Here is a 27,974-nt window from a genome sequence, read left to right on the forward strand (position 1 = left end):
AACTAAGATTTGGACATAGATACAGGAACTACCAGATAAGCCATTTTCAGTTTGCTACCGATTTGCTCACTTGCCATTGTGTAACTACTGACTCCAGAACAGAATAAAGTATTTCATAAATTAGTGTAATAGAAAAGCAGCACGTTAAAATCAGCATGGAGTCTGAATTCCTCCATGGTTTGCTGATTTCTAAAGCTATGTAGTAATAATATATCATTCTTTCTTTGTTTCACTGTGGATGACATCTATTTTTCATTTTTTTGGAAAAGAAACCTTAAATGAGAACTAAATGCTGAAGTATTCTTTGTATGCATCTCAGTAAAATTACCAACGTGAGCAACAAGTTTGCTGTAATAATTACTGTTGGGTTCAGGTATTGATATGCTATACCAGTAGTGTCTCCTCTGCTGTGGTTATGTAGATAGTCCTGCTCTGGTACAATGAAAGTCTGGCCCTGTTAGACCTTAATATTGTAACTGCTAGGCTAGATTTCTGGGTTGCACACAGGGGGCTAGCGTGGGGTTGGGAACAGTAGCATTTCTTACTTATTTGCAGTCTTCAGTCCTCAAGACCTACAATTTCACACTCACCAAGCTATAGGGAAATCTTAAAAACTCTTCTAACGTGGAGATTTGAAACTAGACCTGAAGTTGCCCTTAATTTTGGGAAAGTTATCAGTAGAAAATCTCTCTTTAGAAAGTATTGGTTTTCTTCTTTTTTAATTGAGTGAACTGGACCAAACATCAGATCTCAAAGCTGTAGTTGCTAATGATAGCTTTTTCTTTAAAAAAAAAAAAAAAAAAAAAAAAGGTTGTTAATACTAATTGTGATCTGAACTTCACATCACATGTCCAATTACTATGCTTGTGAAGAGTCTCTGTGGTTGACCACTTTGTGCCATTAAATTCTCAACAAAGAATGAAATGGACAAAGAAAAATGGTGGCATATTGATTTCAGAATATTTGGGTATTATATTAGGTGGCAGATATTAATTATCTAAATGGAGAACTTGTGTTTTTCAGACCTTACCAGTACGGAAGATTCCATGCAAAGCCAATGCTGCTTCAGGGTCTTTTTTTGCACGAGACAACACAGCAAATTTCTTATCCTGGTGCAGAGATGTAGGGGTGGATGATACCTGCTTGTTTGAATCGGAAGGTTTGGGTATGTATTTATTTAAATAATAATTTTTAACTATAAAGCACTATTTTTTTATTATTATTTTTTTTTGCCTTGAGAAAATGGCTCTTCTAATTGATCCTGACTCTGAAACTGACCTCTGTCTGTGTAGATTCTGCCCCTTATCTGAAGCATAAACAAATGAAGTACACATAACTTGAAATTCATTTAAGTCAATTTTAAAAGGGGCTTGTATAAAACAAAAATCTTAAAATGATTTCTTGCATGCAAATGATTTTTCACGATACACACTTTTCTGTTCGTGGAATGTTGTTGCTTAGTTTGGCGAATAGGACAGTCCTGTTCTGTTCTGGGACAGTAGGATATGTGTGCATTCTCAGTTTTTGCTTCTGGTATTTAGCTCTTAGTGCAGATTCAGTGAGTTGTTCAGGATGCAAGAAAATATGATTTTATTCTTCGTGTCCTATACTGGATCTTTTTTCACCTGATTCACTTGGGCAGCTTTGGAAAAGAACTATCAGTGCTTCAGGGTGCTTTATCAAAAGAATTGGACCATTTAAAAAAACATTGTTATATCAGTATATATTCTTTATGTATTCTTTATGATTTTAACTCCTCTCTTCAAAGGGAAACTTAGGGCTTAGTTACCTCAATGTTTTGTTTCAGACACCTATCGCGAAATAGAGGGACAAATCTGTGCTTATTATCTGAACTCAGATAAAATTATAAAGCATTTGTGATGATAGACAACTCATTTTTTATGGAGGATAAATGAACACACTTTACTTTAACAAGAAGCTTTGTCTGGAGTTCTTACCTGTGTTGCAATTGATCTATTCCCCTTCTTTTACAGTCTTGGTCTTCTAGCACAACTATTTCTGAAACATTTTTTTTCATTTGTCCTTTTACCATGTGAGAGTTATTAAATGAAATGAAGTTGTTCGGCAGAGAAGAAACTAGTATCATTAAATTGACAAACAGTACTAAGATATATATTGTCTCTATTTTGTTAGATAAATCCTCAAGACGAATTTTTTCTTGCACACAGTAAATCGAGTATAAGATGAACAACAACCATATTTTCAAAGTTTTGAAATGAGGGGGAAGTTGAATATTTCCTAGAACAAAGAAAAGTGCAAAGTCAAGAAGAAGGGAAACACAGACCTCCAATAGCTTGAGATTAGCAGAGCCCCTCTGGTTAAGCCAATATCTAAACAAATATAGGTTTTCTTCTGCTATGGTAAACTCAACAGTTCAACATTGTTCCAATAACAGGTTAACTGTGTAGTTGAAAGTGTGTCTACAGTTTCCTCCTGTCTTGTTAAGAAATAAGATCTTATTTAGAGGTGAAATCAGCATAGCTTTGATAACATCATTCCTGTATAAATGAATTCTTACACATACTTTTAGACATATACAGTGCTTTGCTAGCCACAGTATAATATAGACTGCAAACATACCTGGAAATTTGGTGTTAAAGATGACTTCTGCTTTCAGAAAACCAAAGTGAACTGTGCTCAAATACATAAGCCAGACGTGGCTCTATTGGGTTTGTTTGATTACTGACTGACTTCACTCACTGATTGAAAATCAGGTTCTGTTCTCTGAGTGTTACTATGTATGCAAAGTATATGTTGAAAAGACTTATAGTGCTGTAAATAGGTTTAGAACTTGATAATAAGAACTTGACCTATTTTTCTAAAATTGACAGGGTAATGGTGACCATGCTGTTTCCAAACAAGATAAAAATAGAAGCTGCTATTGTTCCTCAGCTTGAGGTGCAATTAGGAAAAGTTTTGATTTTGCTTGAAGTTTTTCAGTACTACTACATTAGAAGTAATGATGATTCATAACAGTTATCAATTGAAAGGATTTATGTTTCTCTGTCACATAAATCACATTTTCCCTTGCACAGAAAATAAAAATTCAGCACAGGTAAGTAGCATAAAAGGTTCTATTCAAAGTGGTGAGGAATGTGTGAGATTGACGTGTAAGTGTTCACATTGCCTCATGAAAGTTTGCTATGTTCCTGAAAATAAATAACCCTGGTGAAATGGTGTTTACAAAGGTAACTAATTTTTGTTTTCTCCCTCCCCTCCATGGCTAATAAACTGTACTGAAACATAAAAGCTTGTGTAATAAAGGAAATATTTTCTGCCTATATTGAGGAACCTTACTGTTTTAATGTTCTTACTTGCCTTGATTTTTATTCTCCCTTTTTACTCTGCTCAGCCTGCCTTATGGTATGCAAATGCTTCTAGATGCACATAATGGTGTTTCCTTTATGTACCACAGGAAATATTCATGCAATCTTTGAAATCATGCAAGACTAGCCACACACACATGCATCCAACACTGCCATGTTTTTGGTACTTGAATGAAGGTTATACAAAGGTGTTCCTTCATATAGAGTTAGAACAGTGGGAAAGAGGCAGCATGGCAGATAGGTGTGGCCCACGCCTCTAAAGCTTGCAGGCAAGAGATGTTGATGGGAATCTTGAGTGTTCTTAGAGTTTAGGCTCTGCAATGTTTTAAAATTCTGGGGTGGATCCAGACAAGCAGGTGAGTAAACCTACCCGTGTCACTTTGTGTCTTTGTCCATTATTTGTGGACAAGTGCACAGATTTCCCTTCTGCCTGGGCACTACTAGCGCTGACTTTGGAAGCCAGTAGAAAATGGTGTCTTATTCAGATAAGAATAAATTTGCAGTAGTTTGGATTTTGTAGGTATACTCTGATTCAGTACATGGATATCTCTGGTACACAGTGGTGACTTACTCAATTACATGTTTCTGTATTTGCATTGAAGTTAGGATTTTGGTATTCAAAATCTGTGTGATAGGATTCTAATAATAATAAGTGGTAATAAATAGATCAATTCTGATAACCTGAATAAACCTGTCAAGAAAGGGAAATTTTGCATGCTCCCTGCATTCACTGATTAATTAACTGTTTTTAACAATTATTATTTTGTTGTTAGTGTATTTAAAGAAGGAATTATCTGTATTGGAAGGGCAAATGATTATCTGAAGTCAAACTTTGCATCTCACAATTTGATCAGATGATGATTGTCTTCAAATGGGGTTCTCAGTTACATCACAGGTCAAAATTTATCCTTTATCTAGTACTTGGAACATGATACACTCTTTGCAGTCTAAGAAATGTAATACTGTCTGTAACTCCTCTGTTTCCATGTGTCATGTATATTTTGTAAGTTCCCCTTTGTAGGTTTTTAGGGCAGCAGATCCACACAGCTATGATATTTGTTTATGGAAGCATTCTTGATGGAGATTCTTGTAATTATGGTGCTCAAGCCTGAAGAGTGTAATACTTGAAGAAATACTGTTGGCCAAATAGTAAGAATGGTAAGATTTTGTACGATTGCTTCAGTTAACTGAACTTAAAGATGAAGTTATGAACTCATCGTTGGTAATGTAGTGTTGTTGGATGATTATAGGATTTGGAACCAATGAATATTCTGCGTCTCTTCTGTGATAAAGAGTCTACCCAGCAAGAAAAGGGTTTGCCACTGAGTGTGCCAGCATGCTAACGTGTGTTGTTCATTTTGAGAGTTATTGGATATTGTTGTATTAATGTTTTGTGCTTGTATATTCTGTTACTGTGTGTGTGTGTGTGTACACAGTGTGTGACGTGGACTTGTTTTGATGCAATTTATTGGTTAGAGTTTACTTAACAGGTTCCATAAACAAAAGCATGTAGTGCTTTAGTGGAAATAATAGACAGAAACACAAACACCTCTGACCTCTATTCTAATACTGCTTTCCAATTAAAAACAAAATAAAAAACAAAAGCACACAATACTGAAATGACTGCTTAAAAATATTTAATGTGTAGTGGCAAATGGTTTCCTTTTTATGATTGATTTACTCTAATTTAATTTTTCTATTGAAAAACGGAAGCATATTTTGACCATTCTTTGAGTGACATATTGCCATCTTACAGTAGCACATGGAATTTTATGTGTAGTTGCATCAGAATAAGGCTACGTCCCATCTTTCACAGCATTTTACTAAACAACTCATTCTATTGTTGAATATGTTCTGTTTTGAGGACTATAGAAGCATCCAGGCAGTGTTATTAGCATTGGATTAGCATCATAATTCTAGTAAATTGTTACTGTTTAGATGTTATCTATATTAATTCTACATTAGTTCTGTGCTATTGATAGATCTATTGTGTGCAACTTTCATTGTTTTGAGACTTCTGTAACTGATAGAAGGATGGAAGGCTTCAGGCAGACCTCATTGTAGCCTTTCAGTACTTAAAGGAGGCTGATAAAAAAGATGAAGAGGAAATTTTTACTCGGGCAGGTAATGATAGGAGAAGGGGGGATGGTTTTAAACTAAAAGAGGAGAGATTTAGATGAGATGTTAAAAGGAAATTGTTCAGTCAGGGTGGTGAGACCCTGGAACAGGGAGAAGCTACGGATACGCTGTCCTTGGAGGTGTTCAAGGCCAGGTTGGATGAGGCCTTGGGCAACCTGATCTAGTGGGTAGCATGCACAGGTTTGGAACTAGATGATCTTTTAAGTCCCTCCCTGTGCAAGCCATTCTGTAGTTCTGCTATATAGTTCCATTGGGAGAACCCAACTCCTTAAGTAAGTACCTGTATGTCATAGCTTACTTCTTTTTGATGTACAAGAAAGGATATATTGGGATCAGTTGAACAGATGAGGTGTTGTCTAAGCAACATTAAAACACAAAACAAACTACTGTAGGATCTGAAGGAAAAAAAAAAAAGTGTTTAAGGAAGAAGTGGAAGACAATAGAAAGAAGGATGAACCTTCTCAAAAAATCTTCCCTAGGCTTGTGTGAATTATGATGGGAGTTGGAAGGGTATGATGACTAGTACTAAACCTCTATCTCTTTATGTCTAGTGAGCTAGGAAACGCTTTAGAAGAATAAATCACATACTTTTTTTTTTTTTTTGATTCATCTGTCTGAGATATAAAATATATAGCTATATATATGTGCGTACATATTATATATGAAAAAAAAAAAAAAAAGAACACCACCCTGACTCTGTTAAAAATGGCTTTTAAAATGTTAGGAGCCAAGACCTGAAATTTAGCAGGCAGTTTTAAGAAGATTGTTCCTGTATCATGGATGTACATTCTGCAAATTTTAATTAAAAATAAGTAATCATACCTCATGTTTCTTATTCTGAACACCCTTAGTTTAAGTGTGCTCAGCAGCCATATGCTGTCCATGTGCAGGGTGCATGCTGTCATCTCACAGCCCCCGGGGGTGACCAGCACTTCAAAGCAGTGGCTGTTCCTCCTCTGCTCTCTGGCTTTTCCTGCTAGGGTCTATCCACTGGGCAAGGGAGAGGTGGAAGATGTCGAAATATGATGAAAAGCAGGTAGGAAGGAAATGAAACATAAGGAAAGAGAAAAAGGAGTGAGTGAGTGAGTGAGTGAGTGGAAGAGGCAGAGAGCCTGTATTAAGAGACATGGGCAGCAAAAAGATGGGGGCAGTGTGGAGAAAGAAGATAGAACTAGGGAGTGGCAGGAATAGAGGTTTGTTAGGAGCTGAAAACAAGGTATTGTTGACAAAAAAAAAATGGCTGACAATAGCTGGAAAAGATGCAGGCAATGACAATAGATAAGAATTTTAAATAAATGAGATGAAAAGCAAAAGGCCTTGTAATTGTCAGGATATCTAAAATAAGGTGGACTTAATGCACTGTTGGTAAATCTTCACACTGCTTTCTTGTTGAGCAAACAACAGGAAGATTCTCTCGCAAGGCAGCCATTTCCCTTCTGCAGTAGATCTATGTAGCACGCGTGGCCTCTACATTTACATTCCTATTTACTTACAGTCATCTATGCAGAAGATTCACCTTCCTAATGTTTGTTAGGAGAGGACCGACCAGGGATTCTCCATGAATACTGTTCTCTTCTGTATGTGACAGCTTGAAAAACTATAGGAAATGGCATACAAAAATTGTGTTAATGATGCAAAGTGAAGTACTTAAGCTATAATTAAGGCTGGCTTTACCACTTTAATTATTTTAACTGTTTGATATATCTATCAACTCTTCATGTGGTCATGGTCTATCAAGAGCTGTGCTCTCTTCAGAATGGACCTTGCTCTGGCCATGTATTGGTAGTGATTGGTTCAGGAAGTGAAGGAAATCATTACTAGTAGGTCTTCTCCTCACATGCCTCACTTGATGCAAAAATCTGAAGATGTTGATTTTTGGAGAATAATATAAGATGTTGAAAGACCGTTTTTGGATGTTGCTACTGAATAGCATTTGACAAGTGACTATGGCAGTGGTATGAAACATACCAGACCTTGTAATGGGATTGCTGTGATGTGTTGGCTTTGCTTTCATAAAAAATGTAGTGCTAGAAAACATGAAAGTACCCTGCAGATAAGGGTGTATGTCTCTTTAAATAACACTTAAATTAGTGTGCATTTTTATTTGTAATGCATGTACGTTAATTCTGTGTATCAGATGGAGATAATTACACTTGCTTCGCAGGAATGTTAGAGAGATCTCCACAGTTGTTTTTTCTTCAGTTCTTCACACAATACAGTAGCACTGGTGGGGAAATGAGTCATGCTGTAGACTTTGAATGATGTGCAGTGAATTATGTATGTGGCTATACATAGAATGCAGATGGCTTCAAAACATCATTTCAGCTTTCAGCACTTACCGTGTGTAACTGTGTATCAATTGCTTCAGTTCAAAAAAAAAAAAAAAAAAAAAAAAGAAGCATAGCAAATGTATGTTTGCCATGCAAGATTTCTAGGATTGAGTAACTGGTCATATCAAAAGTAGATGTGGTGCCCATTTCCAATAAGTAAATACTAATGTAAATTCAAGTAATTCAGAAGATGGATGCCTTTCCCACAGGATATAACAGAATACCATAGGCACAGTTATTGCATTTCAACCTGTGCTTGTAACCAATCACCTCGGAATGAATTGCCTGCTGTCCACAAATGATATTGGCAATATATATGTCTGTACAAATATATGTTCAGAAAACTGTGTACATGTGAGGATACAGTTGTCCATGAACTGCAGTACAATTAGTGTAAGAACTTAAATATGAATTATGAGGAATCCTACACATTTTATTTTTAGTGCCATACTGATTCCAAATAATACAAAAAGTGAATTCCATGCTGTGTAGTGTCTTTGAAATAGTTTTTGCAATCCTATTCTATTAGATGTCTCAAACTGCTTTAAAAACATCAATGAATTTGCAACTGCCATATGTAAAACTAAAAAAGCAAGAGAAAGAAATAAGGTAGCTTTTTTTCACATAAAGCTGAGGAGGCAGCCTCTAGAAAGTGACTTTAAATATCAAGTTTTTTGTCACTGTGGAATAGCTCAAGATGTGAGTTACACTCGAGATGAGTACTCAGAAATTGAGACGCTTGGAAGTGCTTCTTGTTCCAAAAGGCAGTGGTCTTGTTTGCTTTTTCAAAGTTACTGAACATCTCAACCAAGATAGGTATAGAAATGCAGTCTTGTGTCTCTGTGGCATTCGCTAACTCCTGAACATTCACTAGTGAGGTGGTAGCCCATTATACAGCTGTATTTGGAAAATACCAAAAATTTTGTTTTGAGAATCTTTAATTATTTCCAGTGGGTATTGCAGTGTACAAAGAAACACTTGTTTGTCTCTCAAGTACTCAAATACATATGCTGGTATAGTCCTCAGGAATGCTAACATTGCCTTGTGAGAAGCAGTGTGTCACCCTGTTCTTATCGCGTGACCAGATGTTTGTTTTTATGCTTGGTTATTGCCTGCACAGCTTTTCATCCTCTAACAATGATTTCACTGTTTCACGTTGCTCAGTGTGAAATGCATGAAATGTGTCTAGACTATGTTGAGTCAAATTTGCTAAAGAACTTTGGGTTTTGTTTGGGTAGAAGAGCTTTAAGCATTGACATAAAAATACTTTACCTTTCTTATTCAAGTCTTTGTTGAGTAATATCTATGAATCCTTTTGGAAGTAATTTTACTTGAGGCTCTCTTTTCCTTCTCCCTTCCAAAAGTTATTCAGACGTGTATATGTGTGAATTGCAATTCAGAAACTCCCTTTGACTATTCCAAAAATGGTTTATTCCACTTGTAGTCTCAGAGATGTCTTGTTTCTTTAAAATCAAGTTTTATTTTGGAGTAGTACTAACTGCTTTAGAATGAAAGCAGCAGAATATCTTTCGAGAGTCATGAATATAACACTTAAAAAATATTGATTGCTAGTGAAGGTTAAATATTTCATAAAATTACTTTGTTGTGGCAAGAAAGAACATTGAGAATAGCTGGATGTCCAAGTCTCCATCTTTTATATTCTTAATAACAGATGTCTGAAGGATAAAAATACTTTTCCTAGTATATTGCCATTTTAGTTTTCATGCTCTGCAGTTTTACTTCTGGAAACATATTTGGATGAGATTAGAGGGGAAGAATGCATACATCTTGAATTGCTACATATACGCTAGTAAAAGACTTAAGGGCGAGCATTCAACTCACGTAATTTACCACAGATTTATTCAAGTCAGTGGAGCGAGAAGTTGAAGTTGCAGAAATTGAAGATCAGCCCCAGTAGGCATTAGTTATTTAGAGGTGCTTAACTCTGAATTCCAAGTCCAGGTCTTATGCATACATTATAGGACAAAGCAACAACTTTGAGTTTTAGCTAGACATTGAAATATGTTTTTCAGGTGTATATGTGTGTGTATATATATTTAATTATTTTTTTTTCCTCATGCATTTCAGTTAGGTGAGTCATTAGACAACCAAAACATTTATACTACAGATGTCTCAGCTTGAACTCATTGAAAACACATCAACTTCATTGCCTTTTTTTTTTTTTTCCTCATTGGTACAAATAGTCACACAATTATTTTTTTAGTGTCAGTTCAATCTGAAGTATAAGGTACATATCTTTCAGTTAGTATGGGAGTTTCTAAAACCTCAAGTTTATCCAAAATGTGAGGGTTATGCTGCAAGAGACAGTGACAATGGAGACATCTCTCTACTGGAGAGATGATGACGATGTACTCATAATTCTCATAGTTTATCTGTGTGTTTTTTTTTTTGTTTTTTTTTTTTTTTTGTTGTTGTTTGCTTTGTTTTTCTTCTCTTTTTTTTTTTTTTTTTTTTTTTTTGGTATTTCTTTGAGGATTTTGTGGGAGTTGATTCTACAAGAAGTCACAGGCTTTCCTTAAATCCTGATTTTGTTTTTTGCTTATGTATTTTACCAGACTTCTCTGCAAAACTCTACCTATCTGAGATAAAAAAAAAAAAAAAAAGAGAGAGAATCTTTTCAGATAATGGTGATATTTCTGAATTAGAAGTACAGAGATTCATAGTGTGTTACAGTTTCTTCTGAAGCTTAACAACTGCAGGTCATGAGGAATTCAGGCATAAAAACTTGCATATTTGCATGCGTGTATATATATATTACAGGAAGCAAGTGTTTGGTTTGGTTTTCTTATGATGAGCTTAATTCCTAGATTACTCACATTTTTTATTTGTTTTAAGAAGAAAGGTATGAGAAATTCAGGACTAAACTTACAGTGAGGTATATTAATGAAGTCTTGTAGTTTTTCTGATTTAAATTGGTTAAGAAAAACAGTGATGTAAAGGATATGAATTATTTTAGTTTATAGGGTTAAAAATAAAAAAACAAAAACCAACAAACAAACTTAATTTAAATGTTACTCATTTATTTTTGATCCTCTTCTAGTCTGAGAGTTCTGCCAGAGCTCTTTATTATTTTTAGGATATTACAAACTGATTGTAGGTTACCAAATAATTTTCCAATGATTTAGAATTTTATTATCAAAAGAATTAAAGGATAACTAAATGGGAATTTCCTAAATCATCTGCACTCTGAGAAACAGTCCTTGATCCCATCCTTTTTGTTGCAGTAAGTAAAATTCTAGCTAGCTAAAGAAAAATGCAAGTTTCATCTGCGTTGAGAGTTATAGATGTTGACGATTTAGTTCTGTCCGTCACAAAGACGTTTAAAATAGCTTTTATTTATATATGTTTTCCATCTTCACTTTTCTTTTCCAGTTCTCCACAAGCAGCCAAGAGAAGTGTGCCTTTGTTTGCTGGAACTTGGAAGGATTGCAGCAAGGTAGGTGGAAATATTTAAAGAATGAAGAAATATTTACATTCTTGACAGCACTGACTATTGAGAGACTTACTAAATCAGCACATCCCAAGCTAACTTCTGTGCTCATCAGGTTCAAGAAGAACATGATGTCACCCAGGACACATATAATAAAATATCTATACCTTCACATCAGTAAGCTTTTCTCTCGGCTGTCCTTATATTAGGAGGGGAGACAGTTGAGAATGATTTCTTAATAAAACTTTGATCTGTTTCTTTTTCTAATAGTCACGTCTGTCTATAAACAATTGAGATTTCATTAGTTTTGCTGTTAATAAATCAGTGTTCAAATAACTTAAATCTGATCTAAACAACACTGATTCTTACCTCATTTATTTAAATAAACTTAGCTCTGATTCTCACCAACAGAATCAGGACAAGAATGGAATTAACAGCCTGTGTTCCACCTCTGTCAGATGCTCCTAATCAGACAGGACCCTCAGTACCCTTTAGTGTTATTTTTGCCTGCAAGTCACCAGTGACTTTTTCTAGACAATCAAAATGATGGTAATTAAATGCAATTTTTCTGTTTTTGCAGATGCAGAAATAACCAGAGCAGTGCATAATATTTTCAACAAAATATCTGAACAGCAGTAGTGCTGCCCAGTCATACATGTAAATGGCAATTATACAAAGCCCTCTGTATTGCAGTGGATTGCCTTATTTAAATAGTTTCATTAATTTCAGTAAAATGCCTTGTGTTTACAATCAGTATGAAGGAGGCCTGCACTTATTCTTAGTAAAACAACTAGTATTTTCATGGCAAAATTTTATTGTAGGCATTCATATTTTATGAATGCAACTCATTTGGGAAGCTGCTTAATTCAACTTGTCTCTTGGTCAAGTTTCAGAAAAGCCTTTGTTGCCAGTGGAAGTTGGCATAGCAATGGTGGTAAGAAAAAGAACTGATTTCTACATGGCAGGAATTATTATACATCATTATTATGTTTTACAGATTATGTTACTGTATTCATTTTTTATTTACAGCTTAGAGGTCAAATAACATATGTCTATATACTTGTTTCTGCTCTAATATCTCTTACTTGAAAGCAAGCAAAAATATTTATAATCTCTTAAGTTTATGAGGGGCACAAAAACCGTTCAAGGGGAATATAATTGATGGTTCATAGGCTGATATAATGGAGAAGTACTTATTTGGCATCAATTTTGATTGATCTTTTGTAAACTAAAACTATTGTTGAAAAAGAATATGGACAGTTCCCTCCACTAAGCATAGGAAAGAAAATTTGCTGTTTTAAATGGGAATGAGGCCGGTTGTATGCTCACTTTGTAAAGCAAACTAGGTCTGTTAACAGCCTTTTGGGGTCTGCTTTCCAGAAGACTTGTCACAGAGATTTTTTGAAAAGGTGCCTCTACATGTATGTGCTTCTACAGAATGAGAAGAATAGAGACACTGAATAACTTCTTACTTTCCTCTTCTTTCTCTGTTCTAAAAGCAGAAAGATATGTTCAAAGCAGCCTATTCATCACAAGGATCCAGCTTCAAGAATGCTAATGTCCAGCTAGATTACTGTTAGTCTTCAGGGTCTTCTTGGGTTTGATCCATAAATGAAAGAGAATGGGGATTATTCCAGGCAGAGACAGAACTGAGTTTTGTTCTGCTCAGCTTGAAGTCATTCAACAGATTCTCTGTGGACAAGGGTAGATGGTTTCTAATTTACCTATGCTTTAATAGCATTTTAACTACTTTAACAACACATCTCTCACTGTGTCCTTTTAACCAAATTAGAGAGAGATGAACTGGATGGATAGACTACACAGAGAGTGGAAAACTGTAGTGACTGTTTAGCTCAGAGTGTCAGCCCCACTGGTTACTCATGGCATTTATTAGGGATTTATACTGGTGACAAAATTGCTTGAACGTTTTTATTAATGGTCTAGATGGTGTGATGGAAGGCAGCCTTAGCACATTAATAGATGAACAGGATATTTTGGGAACAAGTCCACACACTGGAGAGCAAAGTTGTCCAGAGGGACCTTGACATGTTGAAAGAATAGAAAAATTCTGGAGTTGGAAAAGAAAAAAAAAGAAAAGAAAACAAAAACAAAGAAGTGCAAAAGCATGCACCAGGAGCAGAATACTTGTGTACGGGTTAGGGACAGACCATCTCAGCAGCAGCATTGCAAGAGACGGCCTGAGAGTCTGCCAAGAAGTGGTCTGGAGTCATCAGGATACCCTTGTGGCAATGAAGATGACAAATGTGTGTAGGGCTGCATTAGTAAGAGCAAAACAAGCAGCTCGAGCGAAGTGCTTGTTAGTTGGAACATGTTCTGTGTGAGGAAAGGCTGATGGACATGGATTTCTTCAGACTATAGAAGACAACTTGGTGGATGCAGTTGGCATCTTGCTCTACCCAATGGGGGTTGGATGGAGGTGCCTAGCAAAGCCAACTCCTTCAGTTCAGTCCTCCTCTGAAAGCATGAGAGGCAGCAAGAGAAATTCTGATGGGAGATGCAGAAAAAAAGAATGAAGTTCTTATGTAACTGTTAAACTCTGGGGGCAAGACAACCCCCACAGATCTCTTGAAATTACTGTTGAGCAATTTTAACACTTCTGGTATTGTATTCAATTTTTCCTTGGTAAAAATGGGAAGTGGTGCTCTAAGAAGTCTGTTGGAGATCATGTTACAGTCCAACGCTGCTTCATTTGTCGTTATGAGAAAGCAGGCTAGAAAAGAGCAGGAAAGGAAATTCTCAGCATACCTTCCAGAACAGAATTTGCACCTCTGCTGCATGACAGAGCCCTCTCAGAAAAGATGTGGTTCTACCATTTCAGCTTCCCAGCAGTTTGATCCATTCAGTATCAATCCAGGTTGATTCCACGTGTGGAAAAAAATGTGTGTATGTTTGGGCTTTTTGTTTGTTTGCTTTTCAACTCAGCACCAGAAGAATTTAGAACATAACAAACACGTGGAACTTTAAAAGTCTGTTACAATGATAAAAAAAAGAAAATGGAGATTATGGAAAGCAGCAGAAGTTAAGAAGCAACATTGCTTAGAAGAGTGGAAGAGTTTTATTTGATGAGTAAGGCTGCATGCAGGTGTAGGCTTAGGGCCCAGCGGGAATTTAATGATTTACAGCCTGTCGGCATCTGCAGACAGACAGGAAGTAAATGGATTGTATATAAGTGCTTGCTTCAATGTTGGCTGACTTTTCATTAGGCCGACTGCACCAGTTATAAGCCAATACAAGCACAGATTTGGTTCTTAGATTTCTTTCTATTAATTTACTAGGCAGTAGTGTGACTAAATTAAAATTTATTTAAAAAAAAAAAAAAAAGAGACAGTATATGCATTTATGCCCTTTCTCTGTATGCATTTAACATTATTTTCGAGTATTTAGATTAAATGTTAATAATGTGTTTGTTTCCACTCAATATTTCAGTGTCCAGATCTTTACCTAGATAAGTCAGCATAGTTCTGCATCTGGTCTATGGACTTTTCTACTACAGAAGAAAATATGGTTTCATTTATGCAAGCCATTTGCTTGCTATGAGAAATCTACATGGCATGATAACTTTATCAAGTCGAAGCCCTTCTCTGAAAAAGGAAATCTTTTTTTTTTTTTTCCTTGTTTTTCTTGTTGTTCATCAATGTTGGCACAGAAAAACGCAGAGGGGAATTATCAGTGATTAGGAAAATAGGATGGGCCTTTGGACTCCTGACATATGTCCAAGTTCTGTTGCTTGCTGTGAGATACTGACTTAATCATTTGCCATAAAGCTTTCAAAAGCAGGCATTGTTTTAAAGAGCTTTGCTCTCCAAGTGCTGTGCTTCAGATGCTCCATGCCAAAGCTTCTTGTATTTGTTTTGGTTGGAGCTGCAAGTATTTTGCCACTGTAAGCAGAGGTCTGAAGATTGGCTGTGAAAAATAGGTTATAAGGAAAACACTAGCTGATTCTGAAAAATACTTGCTGTGTGTCCATTTATTGGCCTGTAAATTTGGTACAATATTAGAGACCAGGTACAATATTAGAGGCTTTAATTCCTTTTCAGCTGGAGTTCTATGAAAAATGCTAACAGAAAATCAAAGATATCAAGTAATTTGAAGGAAACAACAACCACAACAAAAACAAAAAAGACACCTCCTCCCTCCCCCCCCAACCCACACATACAAGCAACAGGGACAAAAACTGCTAGTGTGCTGAACTTCAATCAGTCCTCCACAGCAGAGCGATTTTTAAGGCCTACTGTTATTCATAAATTACTCAATCACCACCATACGTTATCAGACAGAGAAGCTGAAGAACTACACTGGCTGTAAATTTAATTAACTGAAAGATATCATTTAATTTCATTCCTGGTGTTGATTTGGAGTGATGGCATCAATGACAGATATATTTTGTACTTGTTTATAAACAATATATATTATATATATATAATATATATATAATATATATATTATATTATATATATATTATATATATATAATATATTTTGTACTTGTTTATAAACAAGTACAAAAAATAGGTTGCATGTGGCAACCTATTATTGCACGGTAGTGTGATATAAGAAGTATAAATACTTTCCACCATTTTTTTGTAAAACATTAAATACAGAAGGACAAGTAATTTGTTTGTGTGTTTCTAAAAGGTTTGGGGTGGAGCCTCCTGGATTAATAAAGTTGGAAAAAGAGATTGAACAAGAGGAAACGCTTTCAGCCCCCCTCCCGTCTCCTTCGCCCTCACCAACAAAGTCTCCAGGGAAAAAGAGCACAGGGAAGCTGTTGGATGATGCTGTAAGTTCTGGGGAAAAGCTTCCCATCTGGTCCACTCTTGTATGCACTTAACTTGCAAAACACACAGAAGCTTCATTTTTACATCTCACTGTATTTTAGAGATTTGCAGACTGATAGAGTTAATTTATTTTTGACCGCAATTATTTCTGCCAGAAGTTTGGAAAAAAATTAGCATTGTGTAGGAGATATGCAGTTTAGCCTAGCTTAGTGTTTAAGGCCAAGTTCCCTTCTTATTACTCTGTGTTTTTCTGTTCACTTCTTATTCATCAACTCCCACTTGATGTTTTGTCTGAGAAAGGACTGAGTCAGGACTATGAGATTTGGCCCATACTGACTTGTACAGACAGTTAAGAAACGCTTTGAAGTTATCTCAGCTTAATTTTTATTCTGCTGTTGTGCATGTTTCTCACGTGGTGGTGGTGGTGGGGGGGGGAAGATTTTTTCTTCATTGTTAGAAAGCATCTTGCTTTGAATTTTATTAAACTCTTCGCATTATACTGTAGTGTTCATATCTCTGTTGCAATCCCTAGAGGGGTTCATTTGAAACTACTGGAATCAGATGAAAAGGACACACTCTGAGACCAGGAAGAGGTTAAACTTGAAAAGTACAAATATATTCTATAGAAAGAAGCTGTTACTATAGTAACTGTTATATTACAAGGTAGATGTGCCACCTGGGAGTTACAAAGCACTTCTTGAAAAATCCATGTGCCACTTTTTTGTTAGAAAAAGCAGATGGAATATAATGTTTGTTCATTTTATTGAAATACTTTATACTATGTAATGAAAATAATTAAATTTAACTTTTTTTTTTTACCTTTTTTTTGTTTGTTTTATTATTTCTTCCACAACTTTACAAAAGCACTCACTTATATTTCAATAGAATTGAGGAAGAACAATTATGCGTAGGAGTGTGGTGACTGCATATCTTGTAGGAACACGAGAGAGTATGAAGGTTGTCTCCAACCACCTCCTTTAATTTAGAAACCAGTAGGGATAGAAACATAATGGAATTCATCCAGCTAGATTCTTGACCCTTACTGCCCCAGACACTCACACCATAAAATAGCAGCAGTGCTCGTAGAGTCCAGACACAAAATAAAATAGGATATAATTCTTCCCTCTGCTTCCTTATTTGATTTCCAAATTCCACTCAATAATACTGCTGTATCCTTTGGGATCGTAAGGTAATGGAAGCCTCAATAGGAGGATCAGCAGAGAAGGTCTCATTATCTGCTGTTTTACAATGGTATAAATCTGTTGGCTTTCATTCTTCACAGCTCTAATATGTCTCTATTTTGCTTACACAGCTCAAAACAATCTTGAACCTGTTAGGTCCAACTATGCTGTATTTTTGCTTGCATAGATTATCCCTGGTAGACGTAGTAATTAAGGCATATTCCACCTTACCCATTTTCAGATGGAAATTTCAAGACCATCTTCAGAGGTGATAACTGTGATAGGATATTGTGTTAGGAATCCCTGATTATCAAGCAGCATTCAGAGGGCCGTTGTCAAAAGGATGGGGATGGTGTTTAGAGGACTACCTACATTTCAAGAGATATAGGAATGCACCTTTTGCACGCTCAGAAACCTACCCTGGATTTCAGTCACCAACTCCTCGCTTCACTGACATTATTCCTATTGCAGCCGACTATCTAAATAATTTGATTCTCTAGAAAATGGAGGCTAACACTTAGCATTTGTTCACAAGAGTCACTTAAATAACTAGTCTTAAAATAATGCAGTGATTGTACATTGAAACTGAGGACAAAACATCTAATAGTTAAGAACACTTTCTGTGTCAAATACACAGAATCCCTTTCCTAAGTGTAATTTTTAAATGCAATATTTTTCACAAAAACATAATGCCCTATTTTTAAAGGCAAACAAATATTACTAATAAAAAAGTACTTAGTAAAACTATTCCACGAGGTAATGTAGTTATTCAGATAACTACACTGAAGAACTTCAGACATAATTAGATGGCCTTCATGTTGCTCATGAAGGCTGGTTTCAAAAGCATTTTTGTTCACCGGTCCAGTATAGAAAGAATAATTTTGGTTAATGTTTAATTTCTTTCCAGTGTGTTTAACAATCTATGACTTTCTCTTAAGAGCATATTTGAAAAACTTTGGTTTTGCTTCACAAGTATTTTTTTAATTTATTCAAGGTAACCAAAATACCTCTTGTATTTCCATAGCTTTACTAGTTTTTGTTTTTTTGTTTGTCTTCTAAGTTCAAAATGTTCATGTCTTAGCTGTTCTGAGCAGATTATTTCCCAGTCTTCAGACTGCTTTTACAAGGCCTTGATAGACAATCTGAATTTCAAAAGGACTTTGTAATGTTATTTGAAGTGGAGAAAACCTCCAGGAAGTTCCTCCAGCATTTTGCATTGTTTGACACCCACATACTAGGTCAGCTTCCATCAAAGAAAACTGCAGTGTATGAAAATGATGTTCCTGTGTACAATTGGAATGCCAAATAAATTTCTCAACCACATCTCTTTTAGCAATTGATGGCTGTTCTACTTTCAGATCACTGAAGAGTACAAAATAAACTTTCACTAAATATTAATGTCTCTGGTAGCATATGCAGGGCCGCATTTTCACAAGAGGCTGAAGTCAAGCAGATGTAGCTGACAAAAAGCAGGAAGGTTGTTTTAATCTGTCTTTTCTCAGCTCTTCTTGCTGGGGCTATGTAGTCATGTTTGGCATTGATAAAGTAGAGCAGCCTTGAGGCCCCTTTAAATTACCCTTGATTGCAATAATGCCCTAACTTGGTGATCATCAAAGAGTAGTTAGCAATACTGAGGAGCATCTTGGCATGACTGTGTCAGAATATTCTCTGCTCACCTTTAATTAAAGTACAAGTGTACTATTTGAAAGTGCAAAATGGAAGTATTGGATAACTTTTATCCAGAAGCCAAAATGCTTCTGTATTTATTGTATTTATTTAGAAGGCAAAATACATTATTATGACACCTTCATCTGTCAGCTGTACTGGTTCTTTGACAGTTGAGCTGATTCACCATAAAATATTGAGTATGCATCTACAAAATTTTGATGCTAAACTCAAATTGTCAAAGTGTTTGTAGACTTCAATTATACAGTACAAATTTTATGTTGAACTATGACACTTGTCTCTATTTTTACCCTTTCACAGCTGTAAAATCCTCCTTTACATTGGAAGCACCACAGTCTGGGATTATGGAAATAATTTAAAAAATCAGCATTCAAGATCTGCTTTAATATATAAGCCTTATAAGGAACCAGGCGTGCATGTGTATATATAATGTTAACATTTTATTTAATTGATTTCACATAGCTTGTATTTCAAGGCTAACGTGCAACTGATTCCTGATTCTTGAGTCTGGCTAAATTTGGTGCAGCTCCTGAAGGACATACGTGCACAATCTAAATGTGCACATGAATCTATGCAGTGCTTTCTATAGCCATCCTAAGGCTGAGTGTATTTAGAAGTGACCCTAGATCTTTTTGGTCAGTGAGTGATCTGAAAAGACAGGGAAGCATTCACAGATATTTTTCCTCAGTTTCCTAAGAAGTAAGCAACCTTTTTTAGGTTCTGAATATTTTAAACAATATTACAGTGGCATTCACATCAGTACAAGAAGGGCCTAATGCTGAATTCTCATTCAGGATTTTTTCATTCATAATTCACGTGAAATTCTCAATAACTTCGATAGAATTTAGATCTGAGTGAAGGGTTTACAATGTTCCCTTTAAAGAAGTGGTAGGTGAAATAGTATTTCTCAAAAACAAATAAATAAAATCAAGATGAAAGTATTTAAAAAAAAAAAAAAAAGTGAAAAGGAAATGAAGAAAAATGAGGAAAATACCAGCAATGAAGACTTAGATTAATGGTATCATGTAAATGTCCTCTTGAATGTTTTGCCACAGATACTATTTTAAACAGATTTTGTTAATAACTTCCTTCCTTTTTTTTTTTTTTTCTTTTTTTTTCTTTTTTTTTTATCAGGTTAAACACATTTCTGAAGATCCACCTTGTAAATGCCCTAATAAATTCTGTGTGGAGCGCCTTTCACAAGGAAGATACAGAGTTGGAGAAAAGATCCTCTTTATTAGGGTAAAAGTTTTATTTTATTTTATAGCAAGTTGCTAGTGTCTTCTACCTTCCCCTTTGGAAACATTTTCTTTTTAACCAGCATCAACTCAGTTTTATGATGCTGAATAAAGAAATACAGTGGGTTAACTGACTTACGGAATTATTAGCATTTGGTAGGTCCTTCTAATTCTAGGTCATTGAATTTGCTCCGTCTTTGATCAATGGCAATCAGAAGTCTTTACAGAGAAGATGATTTCCTCACAGTTCTGTCTGAAAGAAAATCTACTTCATCATCACAGCCTTTCCCCCACTTTGTATTGGCTGATAGTATTTGACAGGTCCGGAAAAGGATCAAAGACTTCATGATCCTTGAATTAACAAGTCACAGCTAAGACATATCCCTAAAGTAGGGGAGCAAAACATTAATGTCTGTATTACTACATGTGATGAGCAGGTATTTCTAAACCCAGTGTTGTATTTCAGACTTCATATGTAGTATATTAACTCCAATACCAGAAAGTAATTGTAAATGTAAATATTTCCTAGCATTAATGTTTAGCTGAATTTAGCACAAATATGGTAGCCAAAGTTAATTTTGATCGCCTTAATCTTCTGGATGCATGCTCATGCTAATAATGTGAAAATACTCATCATACGATTTTGTGATAGTGAGGAAAGAATCCGGTTCATATTATGCTTCTTTCCATTTTTCTGTTCACACGTGCTGTCCTTGGTAAAGACTGGTTCGAATGACACCTCTTGCTGTCGAAGAACTGTTATCCCTGTTTTGTTAAAGACGTGAAACTATGGCCTGATAAAACTGAGGATTTAGTACTTCTAAGAACAAAAGTCAGGAGGACTCCTTCCCATCTATAGAAGTCAAATTCCCGATTCAACAAAACAGAGTGCTTTCTATGTCATAAACGTATGCTTAATTTACACTGAAGTCAAATTTAGATAAGGGTTTAGGTTGTCCCATGTGTATAAAGTTGAGAACATGTTTAAGTACTTTGCTGAAAACGGAAACTCCCATTTAATTCAGTAATAGCTAAGAGTGAAGAAGAAATACAGGATTTGTAACAGATAGTTTGAGATTTAACATGCTAGCATAAAGGATTAATAGCTTTTCTGTTTCATAGCCAATGAGACTTTTTAATTCTGTGATATTTTAGGGTACTAACTTTACATGACTTTGAAGAAGGTAGTTTCATTAACAAACTAATCTGTAATCTGGAAGAGTTTAACCCCTCTGTTTTCTCCCTTTCAATTTTCATTTCAAATAACAATATCAAAGTATTTTAAATCTTCTAGATTTGATAAACTCATTTTTTTTCTGCCAGAATGGTGAACGTCAAATTCCCTTTCACTGGCTTCTTCATTGTGTAATCTAGTCCAAGTCAGATTTTGTTCCAAGTTTGCAAACAAAACACCCTTTTCATATCACGCTACCACATTCCAAAGTAGAATTGTGCCAAAAAATAACAGTAATATAGATTAGACATTAAAATACAGTATTAAAGATCATTCCTGCAACATTGATATCAATGGAAACTTGCCAGGAAGTTCAGTGGGAACAAGCTTATATTCATAGATTTTGGAAGTCATTTGTCCTGGGTTTTGGTTAGTTTGGATCTCGTTTTGGAACGCTCCACTGGATCACAGTAAGTTTTGATTCTTCATTCTACGTATTTTTATTGTGTACATGAGTAGATTTATTAGTATCTCTTTGGAATCCTTTGGACATTTCCTTATGAGAAAATATGTTAGAGATGCATAGCTGACTTCTAATTTTGTTGATATTTGGCACCTTGTTCTGGTGCTGCTGAGATAGTTCCTCCTACATTCTGTGTTCTGTATAGAGTGTAACACAACCAGATAGACGCCACTTGTTTATAATCCAGTGTGTATAATCAGTTGAACTGAGACAGTTTTTCTTAACTTCTGTAGATCGTTCTGTACCAACTGATGAACACGATCACTTCTGAGTGGTGTATATGGTCAGCTTCAGGCAGAACTGCAGTGTTCTTTATAACCAATATGATTTTGATGGAGCAGGTTTCTATAGAGGCTTATTCTAGTGCTGGATCATTCAGAGTTTCTGTGATCTGACAGTGCTGGAGAGCCAAGAGAAAAGTCAAGCGCTCTTTCTTTCATGGAGACTTTCAACCTGTGGTTTTTGTTCCAGGCCTTTGTTGTATGTAAGTACCTTTTTCTAGCACCGTTGATCACCAAGCACATTTTAAGCAACTGCCACATCTGCAGCCACAGCAAGTTCATGGTTTCCTTGGTTTTAGCAGCTGAAATCCAAATGCAATTGAGTAATATGCTTTACTGGTATGAAGACTTGAGTCTCACTGTTGCAGTTACCTTGACCATCTTATTGCAGGTGCTTAAAATTACAGAAAGAATTTCTTAAATGACTATCTGCCCAACCTTGTCCTAAATCATGCTTTTCATCAATTGTTTCAAGTACTAGTGTAAAATGTGCTCAAGTTGTAATTGTTCTCAAAAATAAGATGCTAAGTATCTGTATTGCTGAAGTCCATTTTCCCTTTTATGGGACACTTCTGTGCCTAGTAACTACGTTCTTGTATTTAAGGCTGTTGGTGCCCATATCTCTTTGGAAATGGCATCTAAGCTTCACAATCAATTATTTGTCTGTTCAATCTTTGATCCTACCATTATGCCACGAAGTGCTTTGGGGTACAAGTCTTAATCTTACCAAGTAGTATTGAGTTAATAAGCCTGTTTGTAAAAATAAAGAATAACAAGACATGAAAACTTCAGTTGCACAAAAGCATGTTTTTTTAACTTGGAAAACTGAGTCACAGATTTTCAACTCTTTATTTCTTGCAGAAGACAGCAAAGGAGTTATTTACATTAATACATAATTTTATATTAAGAAATATCAGTCAGGTCATAGGAAAAGGTTATTTTTTAACTATGACTTTCAGTGGCAAATATTTCAAGCTATCTTGTGGTATAAGGATAAGGATGTATGATTTCTGCAAACTAGCAAGCTTCTCTCATGAAGATGTATACTATTGTTCCACATCCATAATAAAATTGAAAACACTGGGTTCTGCAGAATGAAAAACTGTTTCTCTGCAACTGGAGTCCGATTAGGTGGTTTAATGGGTCCTCACTTTCAAGTCTGTCATGTTTCCTGACTTCTGATTGCTCTTGTACTTTTTGATCTGGTTCTTTTAATCATTAGTATCAGTTATTTGCTTGTGATAATAATGACACATTTAAATTGATACTAGTTCTATCTGAATTGAAATCTCAGTAAATGAAAGGCATTATTTTCCTGCTATAGCACTGATGTAGAAGCTTTCTTTTGGGACTCTCTTTCAATATGTGTGAATGCATATAAGATCACTGGTGGCTGCAAACAGCATGGCAGTGTTCTTCCCCTCTATTGCCCATTTTTAGTGAGAAAAATGCACTCATGTAAGCACGCTTGACATCCAGGTAGACATGATATACCACTTAACTATGTAAAAATGGAAAGCAGATGGATTATACAGTTGTCAAGACTCAGATGTCTTCTGCTTTTCCAGACCAAATAAGTAATTCATATTCACAGCTCTAACTGTGCTTTTTGGGTTTGGGTTTTTCTTCAACACTTGGCTCTTTTGTCTTGCTTATTTGAAGGATTCTAAGAGATTTTCTGCTTTGCCAAGGCCCTCTCACTTCTAATCTTCACAACAGTTTATCTTTCTAGCACATTAATTCCTTTCCTAGAGCTTTATCCATATCAGATAACTTTCAGTGGTGTTTAAGATGTCAAAAGCATTGGCTGATCAGGACTTCATCAGGATCACTGGACTTCAAGGACAGTGACAGTCATTCACCTCTTCTTTGAGCTTTGAATCCGAGTCTTCTACTGCTACTAGACAAACATTCTAATTGTCAGCTCAAGGTTAACTGCTAGAGATGATGTGAAAGTCATGTCTAAAGTCTCGCCCTAATTTATACCCAGATGTAACTTGTTTTGCTTGCTTGTTTGTTTGTTTTTCTGTTTTGTTTGGAGATGTTCTCACAGTGGATGATTGGACTTTTTTTGTTTGTTTGTTTTTAAACCATGTGCCAGTTCCTGTGCCACAGCTTGACCCTCTCTGAGTATTTGTTGTGTTTCATCCTTTCTTGCAAGTGAACACTGAATTCTTTCAACCTTCTCAGTTGTTAGTTAGTAATTAGTTACCAAATAATTATATAAGGAAATTCTCAATACTTTCAATAAAGGTGGGTAACTGAATATAAGTATGTGAAGAGTTATAGATCTCATTGTTTCTGTTTTTTTTTTTTCTTTTTTTTTTCTTTTTTTCTCTCCCTAGAATGCTGAGTATATAAAAATAGAACAAATTACATAAATCCTCTCATATTTTCTTTCCCTTTTTGAGAAGATGTTCTGCTGACTCAACTGTCCTTTTATAGAAAAGGTACTGGATCACCATCTGCATATCTGAGTGCACAGATAAACTGCTAATCCACTCAGCCATGAGTTTACAGACAAAAATTACTTTGCAACATGAAAAACTCTTTATAATTTGTTGTTAAGAATTACAGGTTGGGATCCATAGGTTTATATTGAAAGCAATAGGGGGAAGTATTTCCAGTTATTTCTTGTGCTTCTGCTTCATAGATTAATCTTTTTGTAAGATTCCATTTTGAACTTAACAGCTGTTAATACATTTTACATTAATGATGAGACAGCAGTTAGTGTTCACAGCTGGAAGCTAGTAATCCTGATGTATTGGAACTGGAGATGCAGCTATTTGTAATGTTACTCTTTAACGAGTTTAGCGCTGAGCTTTCTGTGCTCTTGTATAAACCTTTTGCTTTCCCTTGCTGAAGCAAAAAGGATCTTGTATTGCTGTAATGTGAGCACTATCAATGAAGTCAATGCAAGCACATCTATCTTTTATAGGACTATGCTGCAACGATTTACAAGATGAGTGAGAGTTACTATTCTTCACTATAGCTTTAGACAAGTAGTAGACAATGCTAATTAAAAATTTAATGGAATCTTTAAGGTGTCTATTGTGTACAGTATGCTTTTAAAGCATATTGTAACTTAACTTAGGCTACCATTTAGAGAAATGAAAATAAGTGAGGCTTATGTGATGTTAGTAAACCAAAGTTTCTGCACAGTTCATTAGAAATTCTCATTGAACATGTAGGATTCAGACATAAAAGTGCATTTTTTATCTCTTGCAGTATTCTTTAGCTTTAGGGTAATGTTTTTAAGGAACTTGAAGCTTTCATGGGGATTTCCACCTAGGCTTTATATCTTGAGTAGGGATGATGGTTTTAAATTGAATTGTACTGGCCATGGTTTAAGAAAACTGTTATGTAGGCTTTTAAATATTTAATACAACATGGTTTGGCCTTTGCATTCCTGAAATAACATGAAAATTTTAAATTGTTTTTTAAAAGGCCTTTCATTTCTTTTACTTTGCCATTCTCTTATCAGTGTGAAATGAATGTTTTTTCCTCCTGTTGTATCCAGTATCACTTTGTGTGGAGCTTAAATTATTCATTTAATGGCAAAGTTTTACTCACACAGGAAATGCAGTTGATTACAAAAGCTCGTTGCATTGCAATCGATTTCTTCTCATTTAAGTAAAAACTTTTTCCCCATGAGGATAGTCAAGCCAGTAAACAAGTTGACCAAAGGGGTTGTGCAGTCACCATCTATGGCGTTTTGTGTAAGTCAACTAGTTAAAGCCCTAAGCTACCTGATCTGACCTTATAGCTGACCCTGCTTTAAGCAGAGGGTTAGACTAGGTGACTTCCTGAGCTCCTGTCCAATCTGAATTGTTCTATCTCCTATCAGATAGGACTAGAGCGATGTCAGTATTTTAAATCAAGATCATGGGAACAGACTCAGGTATCCAAAATATAAATGTTAATAATTCTACTGGAAAATAGAAAAAATAGAGTTCACATTTTTTACTGCAGATGTAGGTAAAGCCTGTCTCGCTTGCGGTTTGTATTTACTGTGTTTTCTGTGTTTTATAAATGCCAAATCCTTATGAAATTTATAGTTTTAGTTTAAAGTTAAGTTCTGTCACACCTCAGTGGTAACATGCAAGATAAGTAGTGTTAAGTAGTTTTTATCATATGGGCAGCAGTATTTTATCCCGTGTGTTCAATGGATTTGTCCTCAATGCTGCTTCTAATTCTGACCAGTAGAAAAGTAGAAAATGATATTTGTCCAAATGCTCTTCACCACAGTGAAATATAAAACGTTATATTTTAATGAGAATATGGCTTGTGTACCAACTATTTTTTCGACCAGTATTCCATCAGAATGTGTTAATTTTTTTATTTTTTTTTGCTTTGGCAGTAGTTGTGAGATGTCCACTAAAGAGACTGTGATGACTATGCAGCTGTGCTGAGTGTTGTTTTTTTTTTTTTTTTCTTTTTTTCGTCCCCCTCTTCAAAAGTGAATATTGTTTTTAGAATCTGAGTGCTGTATTCATGTCACCTAGGTTTCATGCCTACAGCATTTTTTCTAATGGTGAGGAACACACAGTACTTCTCTCTTTCTATTACATTTATTAACTGGACTGTAAATCAATTTACAGAATTACGTGGCTTTTTATATTACATATTTCTTGGACTACAAATTTTAAAAATACATTGTTCGTTTCACATTTTTGTTTTATTTTAAATTTGGGGGCAAGTTTTTTGTCTTTAATGATGCTATTTACTAAGATTCTGTCTGAAGATGTGTTCAAACACTTGAAACTACTTGAGCTGCATATGCATGGATCAATAGGAATTGATTCTTGCTTCAAAAGCCAAAAAAAGTATTTATCAAGAGTAAACCTTTGTGGTGCAGTTCGTTTAGCCATAATAGTCACGTCCTTGAATTATTTATTAATCTGTCTAGAAGCCAAAGGCTATGAAAGTCTCATGATAAATATAGTATGTCTATTTTATATATGAAATTGTACAGTAATAATACTGTTTGCATAGAATGAACAATTCTCCTGAAGAACAGATTTTTAGATTTTATGTCATTAAAAATTAATATTTTCATTTGAAATGTAATTTGCAGTTAATAGTTTAGAACAGGGTTAATATTTACTAATTAATTTAATATATTAAAGTTAAATTAATATTTCAAAAAACTGTGGTAAATCTTGGTTACAGTAAAGGGAAATTAAGGAAAGAGACTTTGAGGGCATATGCATGCAAATTTGATTATAAATATATAAATATAATTATATGATTATAAATATACAATATTTATTTTTATATGATGATTAATTTCCTGTTCAAGCTGTTTGTGCTAAGCATAAAGTTTATGATCATAATACATTAACATATTAAAATGTAGGTCTTACTTCTCCCTGGGTAACTGTCAAACACTGGACTAAATCTTATCTCTTACTCTCTCTGCTTGAACGTGCAAACTCTTTTTATGTCAGAAATTGAAATAGTTGCAGCAAATGGCTATCCCAGTTCACACGGGACTGAAATTGTGCTTCTGTGGCTCCTGTTCAAATCAAGATAAACTGCAAGTGCTTAACCATGGCCAACATTTGAACCTGACTTTATTTTTCTGTGTTTTTGATTTTTTTTTCTTGATATTAGAAGTAGCATTTTTGACTCAAAATCCATTTCTATACTTTGTACATCAATTAACAAATTCTCACTGATGTTATTTTCTAAATAGTCTTTTTAATGTTCCATTGCTAAAAGAGTAAGAATATAATTACTGCCCTTTTATTGTTATGAAATCTTAATTAATTATTACCAATGCTACAAAGCTAAGTGACAACTGAAGGAGACAGACATAAACTG

The 27,974-nt window shown here is 35.1% G+C and overlaps 1 protein-coding gene across 1 annotated transcript in view; it reads left to right on the plus strand.

Moving 5' to 3' along the window:
- Positions 1-27,974, plus strand: part of GAS2 (growth arrest specific 2) — a gene marked incomplete at its 3' end in the record, with an annotated part of 88,037 nt that overhangs the window by 32,814 nt on the left and 27,249 nt on the right. The window contains exons 4-7 of the mRNA XM_082760824.1: positions 1,024-1,165; positions 11,210-11,273; positions 15,923-16,067; positions 20,067-20,174. Coding sequence (XP_082616950.1) covers positions 1,024-1,165; positions 11,210-11,273; positions 15,923-16,067; positions 20,067-20,174 — 459 coding nt within the window. The remainder of the gene's footprint in view (positions 1-1,023; positions 1,166-11,209; positions 11,274-15,922; positions 16,068-20,066; positions 20,175-27,974) is intronic.

The sequence above is a fragment of the Aythya marila genome (genome assembly GCF_965140915.1).
Source record: "Aythya marila genome assembly, chromosome: 5".
NCBI classification, from domain to species: Eukaryota; Metazoa; Chordata; class Aves; order Anseriformes; family Anatidae; genus Aythya; species Aythya marila.